Source organism: Uloborus diversus, chromosome 9 (genome assembly GCF_026930045.1).
Source record: "Uloborus diversus isolate 005 chromosome 9, Udiv.v.3.1, whole genome shotgun sequence".
NCBI lineage: Eukaryota > Metazoa > Arthropoda > Arachnida > Araneae > Uloboridae > Uloborus > Uloborus diversus.
Genome location: NC_072739.1, coordinates 126,034,866 through 126,049,100, shown reverse-complemented (window position 1 = coordinate 126,049,100; position 14,235 = coordinate 126,034,866). Strand labels below are relative to the sequence as shown.

The window sequence follows — 14,235 nt, the reverse complement described above, 5'->3', positions numbered from 1 at the left end:
AAGGCCCAACATAGCAATTAAGCAAAGAACATGTAAGTACTGGTGGAAAAAACAACGAAACTTAAAGAACAAACCAAACAGAAAATTAATTTAAAAAAATGCTACAAAACATGGGTAAAACATGGGTAGCGATCACCCCCCCCCCCACCACCACCAAAAAAAATCATTGGCATATATATATATGTGTGTCTTTGTTTTTCAAAAAAAAAAAAAAATAAATAAATAAATAAATAAATAAAAAACTAGAAAGCGTATTGGAGTACTTTTGTAAAAGAGCTGTTCTGACTTACATTTCACACTATATACATATGTACTCCCCCCCCCCGAATACTGCATATAATGTTATCAATTAGACCGTTGATTAAATTATTAATTACAACGTTAAACCTTTAGGTACATGAATTTTCACATTTTTTTTTTTAAATTCCAATAGCTAAATCGGCTGTTCTGTCCCTTTTTATAGGATCTTTTTTTTTTTTTTCGGGATTATCCGCAATTAAATTAAGAAAAAAAAAATTTTTAACTTACATTTGCAGCATTTTCATCAGTGATTTCTTTTTACTCTGTAAGTTAAATTTTCGTTTTGATCGTTTATAATATTAATATTTGAATAAGTAAAGCCGGATGATAAGCTATCCATGGTTAAAACTTCAAAAGACACAAGACATTTTTGAAAAGAAAGCAAAAAAAAATCATGAAAAAGTAGTGGCGCCATCTATCGAGCATGGAAGAAACCAAGCCATAGCGTAGATTACAGAATTACCGCTTGGGAACGGTCAATATGCGGTCTGCTCTTCCCTTACAAAACAATCATTTGGCGTTCTGGGCGATATACCGATATACCGTCATATATCGATATATATCTACTTCCGCGATAACGATATTTAGATTTCTATTCGTCCGATATATCGTTTGAAAAGAAAATACGGGACTCAATTACGAAGAAATTAAAATACTGACTTAAAAATGCATAACCTTTCATAGCTCTGTGTGATGGGTGAGCGTTTGAAATTTCAAGATATTTTCTGCATTCTTCAAACAGATATTTAATTTTGAATTATAGTAAAAAGGAAAACATTCACAAGACCACCGAAGGTAAATGTGGGCCCCTTTTTCAGTTAGGTCTCCGGATCCCCTCCCCCTATAAAGTTTTCAAAACTTATACTACTACCATTCAGAGCGGGGTCCTTCCAAGGACCCTCGCTCTCTTTCTCACAAAGCTGACATGGCTTCTCGTAGGTCCATAAAAGTGAACGTGTATTGGTTAAGAAAGCATCCTAATGCAACAATTAAAAATTAACCAATTGAGGTATCAACACGATTCATAGTTCAAATTAAACATAGACTATTGATATAGCGCTAAATAAAATGTTTAAGAAAAATGCTGAACAGAAATATTTTTATTTAAAAAAAAGAAAAACGAAAAAAATCCTAATAAGAATACTTATGTCGCACATTTATCGCACAAGAGGGAGCGCAACTCATTTTTTTCAGTTCTGAACGAATATAACTTTAATTCCGATATTAAGAGCAAAAATATTAACGCCCTTCATAACACACGAACGATCTGAGGATATCTCGCTTCGCTGGTAATAACGAAACTGAAACTTCCTAATTTCGGCACATACGAGTTACGAAACTTCTGGGTGCATGCGCGAAAATGAAGTTTTAAATAAGTTCTACGCATTAACGTATTTGAAGCCGTAATTATTATTTCAAAGAGAATCCGAGCATATATACTTACGGTTTTACGTTACGTCGGCAGTTCATTGCAGATCTTTTGTTTGGTATTTTTTGACTTTAGTTTAAGAGTCGCTATCAAATACCGGATTTGAAAAAGAGAAGAAATTTTCGTATTCGTTTTTCGGTTAAATTGTTTGTGAAATAATGACATTGATGAAAGAATTAATTTATCTAATAATATGGATTTTGGATTGGATTTGCTAAAGAAATTAATTGTATTTTTAAAATCAATATTAAAATATGTGTGTATCGTTAAAAACAATAGTGTTAAATTTATTACATATTTTAATTAACCAAATAACGATTTTATTGATGCAAAATCACAGTTTACGTCAGATTCTTTCCAAATATGGCAGAGAGGTCCTTTGATGCTCAAGAATTCACACTAGGGCAGTTTTTGTTCGCAATCGGAACCCCCCTCCCCCACCCACCGGGGGTTTCCATTTACGAATCCACAGTATTCGTCGATCTTTGCCAAATTTGGATCAGCGATTCTTTGATACTTAGGAATTTTCTATACCAGCACATTTTGAATTTCTAGTGCTCTTTAAAATCTTTGTTATATCAAAAGATAAAAAAATAACCATTTTAGGGGATGCAGGAAAGGGGGGAGGTTTTATTTTTGGAAGAACTGTACATATTAAAAAGAAAGAATTGCCAAAAAGAAGGGATACAAACTATATTTGTAAAGCCAAAATAAAAACATGTAATGTTCGAACTTTTATTTTATTATTATTATTTTTTAAACCGTGGGGAAGGGCGGCACTTTTTAGATTTGTCCGAGGCGGCAAAACTGCTAGAGCCGGCCCTGACTGAAATGAGCCTAGCTATACACTAAAATGCTTCCAGTTTTCTAAATGGATATTCAGTCAGTAATTTGCATTGGCCTTCATACACACATGAATGAGGAGTCACGATACATGTTATCTTATGTGATATTTATCTGCGACTCTGAACTTTTGCTCACGAATTGTTTCAGTTCAAAACCGGGTTGCTGTTGAAAGTACTTAATGACTTAATGATACGGAGGACACATAAATGGTACTGCGCAATAAGAAATAATTCTTTTAAATCTGCTTCAGCAATACAATGCTACAATCTGACTTCAAAATCATCAAAAATATCCTGCAAGTGTTCTGTTTTGGTTAGGTATGAATGGAGGCAATTCTTACAGCGTTTTAATGCGTTTGTTGAATTTGTATGTTTCACCATTGAGCATAATAAATGTCCTAATAATGTCTAACAGAGGAAACATCTACTCACACACACTTACATTATAAAGCTTACACATAACTACAGTGGATAAAATGCTTTTTTAGTTCACAATTTAAAAAAGCTTAATAATAGCTCTTTGTCACTATTTTTTGAAAATATAATTTAGTAGACTAGAAAAAGGAAAAGAAAAAAAAATCGCCTGTAGAGATAAAATTGTCGGTAGGGCAGAAGGTTCCATACTCATAGATTCAGGTTATTGCAAAACCATGCATGCTATTTTGCTGCTGTTGGGTAAAGATCTTCTCAACATGTCTTAATACAAATGTGACGACCAGCAACAGGCTCTGGGCCCAGCTAGGCTGGTCCTAGTCAATTAATTAGTCCTCAATGAAGATCAATGGCCCTCTTAAAACTATCCACCCCCTTTTGCTCATTACCGCCTCTTCTGGGTAAGCTATTCCACGTGCCCACGACCCTACTAAAGTAGTAGTTTTTCCTGATTTCCAAGTTAGTCTGAGATTTAAATAGCTTAAAAGAATGACCCCTCGTCCTGCTTTCCCCGCAAAAATTTAATCCATTTACATCTTTCATTTTGATATATTTAAATAACTGAATCATGTCCCCTCTAACTCTCCTATGCTCCAGGCTATACATGTTAAGCCTATTAAGTCTGGTATCATAATCTAAATCTGAAAGTCCCCTTACTGATCTAGTTACCCCTCTTTGAACCCTTTCCAATACAAAAATATATAATGGTTTGAATCAGTGACGGATCTAGCCCATCATTTTGCAAGGTGCCATTTGAAATTTTTTTAACAAACGTTTTTTCGATGTTTATTTCAATGGTCACCTCTTAAACAGTGCTGGATCATTGATTTTTTCGAAAAACCACCGCCCCTAACTCTAAGTTTTTATTCCAAGTTTGAACTTAAAAATAACAACAGAAATAGGATGAATTTTTAAAATTTAAGATAAGGTTAATACCGAAAAATTCTTTACGTGTAATCAATTGCTTTGAAAAAAAAAAAAACATCAATTTTTTTATAGTTACTATTGTGGCGTTTGTGGAGGAGTATGGGAATAAGGGGTTCCCCTCTAGAAACGTTTCGAAATTAAAGTCATAAAACACAAATGTAGGCTCTCTTAATCCTCGTGAGCAATAGGTGTACTTAGAGGACAGCAGCAGTTACAGATCGTCTAAGTTTCTAAAGTTGGCATCAAGAAATGATGTAAACGATGGAGCAAAATTTTGAAATAAAATTGTTTTGGGAAGAGGGGAGTAATTTCTCTCCCAATTAAAACCAAAATTTCTTTTAAAGTAAAACTCACTTGTTATTATTTTTTTTGTTTTCATTTTCTCATAATATTTTCTTCTTAAAAACGTTTTTACACTCACAAGGTTTTGGGAGGGGCCATGGCGCTTTCTAGATCCGCCCCTGGTTTGAATCCACTCTGAAACTGCATGTACCCTAGTGGCGCCATGGGGGAACTTCAAACCAGAGCTACAAGTCGAAGTCAGACTTAATAGTCACACTAATTTTGGACAAAATGAGTCAGAGTTGCTAAACAACATGAGGATTCAAGACTCCGGGTTTTTTCTTTTTATTGACTCTCCTCATAATTAATAGACAACCAAATGGTTCGATTTCATGTTTAACTCTACGTAATTGCCATTGCCAACCAGCTGGTTTGATTATTTATGAAACTTTCTGCATGTTTGTTTATTTTTATAAGTTGTTTTAGTTACTAACACCTGTCAGCAAACAGTTTTGTTGCCTAACATTTTCTAAAATGAGGTGATTTTTTAATCTAAAATTATTACTTACATATAAAAAAAATCATACATTTCTAAAGTTTGACCTCAGGTATAAAATATCAAGAGAAATGAATCCCTAAGAATTGAAAGCAAAAGCACAAATTGAAATATGAAGCAGAATATAAGTCAAAAACTTTAAGTCAAGAAAAATAATATTGTTATTAAACATATTCATAAACTTAATTTCAGTAAGAAATCAAAGATCAGAATGAAATTTCGTTAAAAACGTAAGTAAAATTTAAAACGATCACACAACTTAATAAGAAGTTTCTACTTGTTGAAAAATTATATTAAGATTTCGGGAAAATAATTACTAAGAAGCAATAACTTTACACTGGTTGATTAGTACTTTAAAACTTGTTGAATTGGGGGGTGGGGGCAAGTCAGGCCCATACCATGAGTGGCATTCCTAAGGGAACGGAAAATTCAAGAGCGGTGAGAAAGCACAGATCCAAATATCTAAAAGAGTCATTACCATGATGTCGTCGTGATCGTAGTGGTTAAGTATATATCGTTGTGGTCATTATTCTGATGACGAGAGTAAAGAGAGCTCAAAACTGCATTGTTAGGACTTTGATTTCGGAAATTTCCTAGGAGAGAGCCCCTGTACCCCACGCCCCTCTTCAATTCAAACAAAGATTTTTAGACTAACAATTGCATTTTTAGGGCTTCGAAAATTTCTGGCGGAAATGTTCCTACTTTTTCCACCTTGCTCAAACCATCGTTCCTTCTCCTCTGACGTGGCCAAACATATTTACAAAGGTGTATTTGGGACCAGGGTTCATACTCAATTTGGATAAAAAAATTCCATGACTTTTTCATGATTTCATAAAATTTTTCATGACCTTGTTATACGAAGAGAATAGTACTATTTAAAGTAAAACTTAACAACATTTTTGGAAATGGGCATTAGAAAAACTGTTACGTGAGCCACTGCCTCATTGAAGCACTTACTAGTGACTGAAAAAATATCAGTGCAGACTGCAGATACTAATAAATTATTCGTATTTGTCTTTATCATATAAATTCAAGAAAAATAAAAATATAGTGAATGCAATACAACTGATGTTTAAATATCTAATAAATATTCAATAAATATCGCCGAATAGTAATAAATAGGAAAAATTGAATGAGTCATTACTAAGTTTCCAATAATAAATTTACTTCATAAAAACATTATCTTTTGGTGTCATTAGTGCATCTAATCACCCATGTAACTTGACAGTATATGTGTTCATTAAAGTAAAGCCACGTTTTTCAGTAAATTCATTTTTCTAAACCAGATATTTCAGCTGGTCACAAGGATCAGTTTTGCGAACTGTATGTTCGGCACCACTGTTTTAGAGTATATTAGAATTCCCCTACATCTATGTTCTATTGCCTGACTAAAGTCTTCATTTTCTAAAGCCTTCAACATATTAAGACAAACTCTGGTAAATTGAATAATGATTTTTTTACCAAGTAGTTGAAACAAACTTGGATGCAATTGAATTACACTTTTTAAGGGGGAAGTGACAAAATTTATATGCAATATTAATAAATCATTCAAATATTTCTAGCGTTCTTTTAGCTATTGTTACTTTCTTACTGCCCAAGACATTTTTCAATTACTTAAAATAAATTTCCATGACTTTTAATAAAAATATTAATTTTCCATGACTTTTCCAGGTCTGAAATTTGTTAATTTTTTTTTCATGACTTTCCAGGATTCCATGACCCGTACAAACCCTGTGGGACCTCAATTTCCAATAATTTTTTGCAGGTAACCTGTCCTTGCGTTTTTAAATACAATTGTGTATTATAGAGTTCTATGTCCGAAGATTTCAGAGAGATAACCTAAACCTTACCCATGTCCTAACCTAAATAAACATTAAAGATAGCCTAGAATTGCATTTTTAAGAGTTCAACATCAAAAAGTTCCAAAAGAGAACCGCCTGACGTACTACTGTCATCAGAGATGGTCTAAAATTGCTTCTTTAGGACTTCAATTTAAAATTTTTCTAGAGGAGATACACTACAGCGTCCTTCTTCACTTCAAGCCCCTAAAACTAGCCCATAACCTTGTTTCAAGAGTTCTACATCAAAATTTTTTTTGAAGAATGCCCATTCTCCCAACTTATAGTGATTGCAATGCCAGTATACCGAATACCGATATTTTCGGTATTAACTGAAAATAAATAGTTTTAATTATAAAGAGTTTTCGTTTAACTTATGAAATATGTACTTATATTTTAAATGTACATTTCTTTTTCCATGATACAGAACCAAAATCAATCTATTGATATACAAACTTGGCTTCAAAATCACGATTTTATAAAATACAATTAAGTAACAGTAGCAGAAAGATTGCAAAATGATGTTTTCATTGCTAGATGGCGAGATGAATCGCATTTTTGTACATATTTTTTTGTTTCCCCAATCACTCATTTTCCTTTTTGTGAAAGTTAATTTCGAGTGTAATTTCGAATGTTCTACGAATAATTTTTTCCAACTATAAATTGCAGAAAAACTTTATGATAACCTTTATTTGTCTCAATTGTACTGAATTTCAGGAAAAAAAAAAAAACTTCTGTTGTTAGTAAAACAAATGGTAATTGTTGTCATCTGTATTGGTTTGTTGTCATGTCTTGATTTGTGCTTGGCAAGATAATATTTAGAAATTATATAGTGCCTTGAAAATTTGTATTGAGGTTAAGCATAATCATTTGAAACATATTTTCAGATATTTACATAATTGTAATAGTAAATAATTTTAAAAAGAAAACAAAAACGAATAATATAAACTAACAAGATTAAATTTAGTCGTTTATCGTAAATTAAAAAACCAAAGGGATAACAAAAAAATCAAGCACAAACCTCTTCTGCCCCAAGAGAAAACGATTTTAATCTTTTGAAAAGTATCGTCGCTCGAAAAAAAATTACGACTAGCTATAAATCTAAAAAAAAAAAAAAAATTAATAATGCACACAATACACACACAAAAGGATTTTTTTCAAAAATAACACCCAAGAGACCGAATTATTTGAAGATGAAAGACTTCTTGACAATTAGAAGGAGTGTATCGTGCATTGCTAACAATATCACCAACCTGCGTGAAATAAGAAAGAATACTTTTAAAACTGTAGGAAAGTTGAGCACTAAATGAGTTGTAGGTTTAGAGACAATTCAATATGGCATATGCATTGTGTTTTTCACTATTATTGATTTTTTATTATGACATTTGTTCCTTCATTTTACATTTGTTCACATTACGCTCTCATAAATAATACAATTTTTGTACAAAATTATGAAATGTAGCAACAAAACAAAATGTTTTCAAACATTTTTTGAAAAATTTCAAATACCAGTATTAAGGTATCACGTTTTAAAAATACCGAATACCGCTATTGAATTTTTGGTCTGGTATTGCAATCCCTACTCCCAACGTTTCTCCATAGTCTAAAACTGTGTTTTAAAAACTTTTATTTCTGAAAATTTGCAAGAGGGGAATGACGAGAAATTTTCGTAGAAAGAATTTCAGTTTCAGTCTTGGTTTAGTTCTTTATTGATTTTTTTTCATGGAAAAAAATGATAAAATAGGCAAAATTACAATTTTTCACTCTGATCAAGTCTCAAAAAATCTTAATCATTATAGCCAACAAGATTTTCAAAAGCTTCGTCTAAAAAAATGCTTTTTGTATAATTATTCCTCGGAAATTAAAAAAAAAAGCGATTGGATTGGGTAAATACTAATTTTTAATAGTAATTTTGAATGATTTGCTGATTTTCTGTATTTTGATCCATTGTTTCCTGAGAACGGGGCTGCCAATAACTCAAATTACTGGTGATAAATGATTTAACATGTACTTCAAGCAGCATATAATATATGGATTCTCGCGATTTCATTGGATGTGTACACTAGTCTTCTTGTTGTTAAAACTGTTTTTAACAGCTGAAACGAATATGGGTAAAATTTGTGTAGTGCGAACATAAACTTAGAGATTTCTTTTGCATTGAAGCTCCTATTAGTGTAACTTCTTTGTGTTTTGTCCTGTTAATCTTCCAAAATTTGAAACTTTACAGCAACCTTGTAAGCAACCATAAATGTTGCCAAAAACACTTAACTAGATACTGTTTAAGGCTTTCACGGCCAGCGTCAATATGGGGAGATAACATTTCCGGGCTTATTGGCCGTGGTCTAATTGGAGTAGAAATTCCAGACGTTTCGGCTTGCTTTGCTGCAGCCATCATCAGTGGTTTGAGTTTGGTGAGACTGATTCTTGGCTTCGGTGGCTCCGGTATTTAAGCAAACTACTGCTGGGCTGTTGGTTCTGATTGGGAGGCATTCTCAAGCTGCTGGTGGAATAAGGTTCCTGATTGGATGAGATTCAAGCCGCTGGGTGATCCTGGTACCTGATTGGATGGGATTCACAAGCCGTGGTGGCTTCCGGTTTCTGATTTGATGAGACCACAGTATGTAAAGGAAAGGTTTGAAGTTTCTCCCACAGAAAATTTCACAATTACATAAGGGGGTGGACCTGAGGATCTTAGGTTCACTACAAGAAATGTTCCGAAATTAAAGGTCTAAAAAGGCAATTTGAAGCTCTTTAGTTTCATCTATTGGGTCATGAACTCTGTTTGGGTCTGCCTTTTGGCACCACACTTGAATTTGCTGCCCTTAGAAGATGCAGGCTAGGGTGTGCATGAGTCCACCAGTCTCTCTTTGATCTCACGTTGAGTAGTTAATTTTCTTTTGCAATCTCCAAGAAAAAAATAGCTGTAAAGGGGGAAAATTGTAAGGACGTAAGGGTTTAGTTTGTTATTCATATAAACTTGACTCTCAGAGTGTGCGGGGGGGGGGGGGGAATTGCCCATTATCTCCTTGATAATTGAAAACAAAAGTCGTTTGCAGTGTGTGTATCTTTACATTATGATTTTTTTACTGAAAATACAGGGTGTCCAAAAAGTCCTGGACACATTAAAAAAAATTCATAGAAAACCAATAAATTGTGTTATGAATTTGCGGTTTGCACCATAATACTTCACAGGTTCAAGAGTTTTTACGACATCGAAAAAAAAATGAAAAGGGGGGGGGGGAAGGCATTCGCAGCCAGGGTGTCAGTATATGCTATGCTTGTAATTCTTCTTTTAGTAATTTTCATTCCTTTTTGCGTTATCCCATGTCAACAAAAACAATTTGAAATTACCTTTAAAATGTGTCAAGGACTTTTCCGACACCCTATATTTCTGAGCATTAAGGGTCTAAGTAATCTTGGGGGGAAGTCACAGTAGTTGCCTTTAGTGCCCCTTCTTGATCTTGCCCTTTAACACTTCAGGAGGACTATTTTCATATCCGTGCCTAAATTAAAGAAACTCACATAATTGTAACATAAGAGTTCAATAACAGTACAGATGCGTACAAAGAATTACTGTCAAGAATTGAATTGCTCTTGGTAATATTTTATAGATTTTAAAAGATGTTTTGGTAAATAAAACCAGTAACAAGCTATCACTTAAAAATATTTTATATTCACATAAATACTATACAACTGTACAATTCTCTTACATCAACTCTTCATGTATCACAAAATAAATTAAATAAGTCCCTAATAAAAACAAATCTTAATTAGTATTGAAATGAGAACAGTTTCTTTCAAGTTTTGTTGGACTAGAATCAATAAAGGTATACATATTGATTGAACACCATAATACTTTATATTTCTTCACAGATGAATTATGAAAGAACTATACACAAATATTCAATAGTTCATTTGCTTTTTTGAGAATTTAACATAGAAAATAAATGTCCTACTATTTTTCACTTTTGAATTATCATTAACAGAATTTATATGAAAGTTATAAAAAACTTTATATTTAAAAACATGACCTTCTGATTTCCTAATGATAACGCTCATAATCATTTCAAAAATTTTCTGCAAATGTACTTCGTAAGAGCAAAAAATAATAAAATATTAGAAAATAATTTAAAAAAATGTTTCAACATTTTTAGTTAGTTTAAATATGAAATAAATACATATTCAAAATATATACATGCTGCAAAGAAAAAAAAAAGCCTCTAAGTTGAATCTAAATAGTTGATTATGTGTAAAAATGAAACACTACCAGGTTTTTTTTTTATTTTCTCATTTGCCATAGCTACAAGAATTAATAAAGCATTTATTGTGATTAATAATTAATATGTCTTTAAAATGATATTTCTAAAAACCTGAAACTTTCAAGGAGTACTTTCTCCAGTAGTGGAAAAAAAAAAGTACACTAGTCAATTATGAAAGATTAAAGAATCAAATGACTTAGCAGTACTAACATCAAATATTTTGTTAATAAATTACTAATGATCAGGCACAAGGAAAAAAATAACATTTATGCAAAAAAAAAAAAAAAAAGAATGTGAAACATCTGTACATCTAAGAAATAAATATTTGTACATTGTAGGTTTACTCTTAAGAATGAACTTTTACTGATAGATTATTTAATTATATCTTAACATGAATTTTTCTCAATATGTTACGTATAATTGGAGTTTGAAAAAACTAAAATAGTGTTGATAATGAAAAACTAATTTACAGTAAACCCATCCAATTTTCTACAGTAAAAAAAAACTCTTAAACTTTTAAACAAAACTGAAGAGAAACTATATGATCTCAACAAAAGTCACAATATGGAATAAAGCATAAAATTTTGAGATACCATGTAAGTTTTCTGTATAATGCTACTAGGCTTTTTGCAAAATTAAAATTTGTTGCAAAATGACTATAACAAGAAGAGATGATTTTTAATTAGCGTAAAACTCTAAAAGCAACAATTATAGTTTCAAGATTCTGTGGGTGCTGGTTTTGGAGATGGCTTTTTATCAGTTTTTGGATCTTTGTTCCATCCTTCTAACCCTTTAGGCAGTGTTGTGTCCTCTTCAAATGATCCAGTCCCTTCAACAAATTCTTCATATGTGGATTTTTCTTTAAATGGTCTAGCTCCAAGCAATTCTATCATATCATCACGGCTCAATATTTCTTTATCAAGAAGACGAAGGGCGACCTAAAATTGAAAATTCAAATGAAGATCAGTCAGTTATATCCCTCTCGTCAGGAGACAACAAAAAAAGTGTGATATATCCAAAAGAGCGATATAATCGAAGTCATAACGATTCAACTACTGCACAAGATGACATGTACACTTACAAAAAGAATATTTAATTTTTCTATTAGGATGACTTTTTTTAATGAGAACAAAAGAAATTTAACTTACCAATTGTTGTTTCAAAATTCCAAAAACAAAACTTAATATATTTATGATGTTTTTTGGTAAGATACAAATTGAAAGTATCAGTTTAAATTGCTATAAATTTGATGTATGGAAAACAGATTAGTTTTTTTTTCCATTGATTTAGAAAAAAAACCTTTGTATGTGAAATGCAATCAGCTCTCGTTAACTCAAAGTGCCAAAGGGCCAACATCCTGACATAGATTTGAAAAATCAAAATTATTTTAACGAGTTTCTTTCTCAGGGGGTGGTGTCCCCATCTGTTTACAACGCGCACCTAGGGCAGGGAAAAAAATGGAGTTTAAACCTTTTTAAAAAATTTGACTGAATAACCTCAGGGAAAATGACAAAAAATGGTTGACTGTTTTTAAGCTAATTAAAAATTAAAAATCTTGAAAAACATCCCTTTTTTGAGTTCAAAACTTGGGATAATTTGAACAAGAAAATGAGCAAACGAGAAAAAAAAATACTTTTGTTGTACTGCCATGTACTTTAAAGAAAAGGATTCAAGTGATTTTGATTCAAAAAATTCGGAAAAAATAGAGAAAAATTGGTGGTTTAGCAGAGCAACTACTGCCCTTCAAAGGTTTAATTCATGTGATTTTGACTTTCATAAACATAAAGAATGTTGGAGGTATCTATCTGTTAATTTTTTAGCTCATGCATGGAAACTCAATAAAAAACGAGATTTTCAAACCTTTTCTACATCTTTCTGGTGTTCCTTCAAAAGCTGCAGTGTTCGATCATATGCTCTTGATATAAGACTTCTTACTTCACTATCAATAAGTTGAGAAGTAGCTTCACTATAAGGTTTATCAAGGACCATATCTCCAGGCTGTGGCATCTCAAATGACAGCTGTCCAACTTTTTCATTCATGCCAAATTGAACAACCTAAGGTAGAATAAGTATTTAACTACAATCTACGATGTACATATAGTTTATGACACAAAAAGTTCAATCAAAGAGAAAAAAAATACAAAAATATTCTAGTTGAAAAAATAAAAACTTTATCCATTCAATCCTTTCCTCAGGAATGGAAAATTTCCCTGACTTTTCTTCAGAAATGTCAGGGACTTTAATATAACCACCAAGAATGGAAGAGGCCTGGGATAGTAATTTAAGGTGTCATCCTACAAACGTAAAAAAAAAAAGTAACTCTAATTTGAATTCTGAAACTTTGAATTCAAATTATGTTTTTCGCAATCACGAGTTGCGACAAGACTCTATTGGTTAGAGTTATTGTTTCTAGAAATGGCTCCCCCGCCAAAGCATGTCCCTCCTCCTGGGTGCTTACGTGTGTATAGTTGTGTGTGTGTAGGCTTACGTGTGTGCACGTAGGCGTGTGTATGTGTGTAAAGGCGTGCGCACGTAGGGGAGTGTGTATATGAGCATGCGTGTGTAGGACATGGACGCCACCACCCAGCAAAAGTGGATTCCGGGGGACAGTGCTCAGCACCAGCCGCGCCGCCGCCGGTGGACGCTTATGCGTGCTGTAGGCCTGGTCCAAGCTGAAAAAGGAACCGGAACATCAAAGACTGTCGAGTGAGAACAATAAGCAATCGTGATTGCTCAAAAAAAAAAAAAAAATAATAATTTGAATTTTTGGCATCTTGAATTCAAATTATGTTTTTCGCAATGACGAGCGTGTGTGTTTGTGTAGGCGCATGTGTGTGGGTGCGTAAGTGTATGTATGTGTGTGAGTGTTATGTACGTGCGTGTGCGTGTAGGTGTTCGTGTGTGTGTGTAGGCGTTCGTGTGTGTGTGTGTGTAGGCGTTCGTGTGTGCACGTAGGCGTGTGTATGTGTGTAAAGGCGTGCGCGCGTAGGCGAATGAGCATGAGCATGCATGTGTAGGACATGGACGCCACTGCCCAGCCGCGCCGCCGCCGGTGGAGCTGCAGGCCTGGTCCAAGCTGAAAAAGGAACCGGAACATCAAGGACTGTCGAGTGAGAACAATAAGCAATCGTGATTGCTCAAAAAAAAAAAAAAAATCTATGTAAACCAAAGGTGCAAGTGAATCAATTAAAATTTTCAGATGACAATGAAATCTTTGGAAACTGAGGGATCTCCACTCCCCCACCCATAACATCTCTTCAAATATGCATACAAAAATTATTGAAAAAAAAACCCTTTTAAAAGTTTTTTTTACAAATAATTTTTCAATTTTAAAATGTGCTATCAGCCCAAAATTTTCGGAAATGGC

At 33.0% G+C, this 14,235-nt stretch overlaps 1 protein-coding gene across 1 annotated transcript in view; it reads right to left on the bottom strand.

Moving 5' to 3' along the window:
• Nucleotides 1–10,262: 10,262 nt before the first annotated feature.
• The window catches only part of LOC129230712 (AFG3-like protein 2), a 58,897-nt gene continuing 54,924 nt past the window's right edge, over nt 10,263–14,235 (bottom strand). The window contains exons 16-17 of the mRNA XM_054865132.1: nt 12,729–12,923; nt 10,263–11,806 (exon numbers count right to left, since the gene is read on the bottom strand). Of these exons, the coding sequence (XP_054721107.1) occupies nt 11,585–11,806; nt 12,729–12,923 (417 nt within the window). The 3' untranslated portion in view covers nt 10,263–11,584. The remainder of the gene's footprint in view (nt 11,807–12,728; nt 12,924–14,235) is intronic.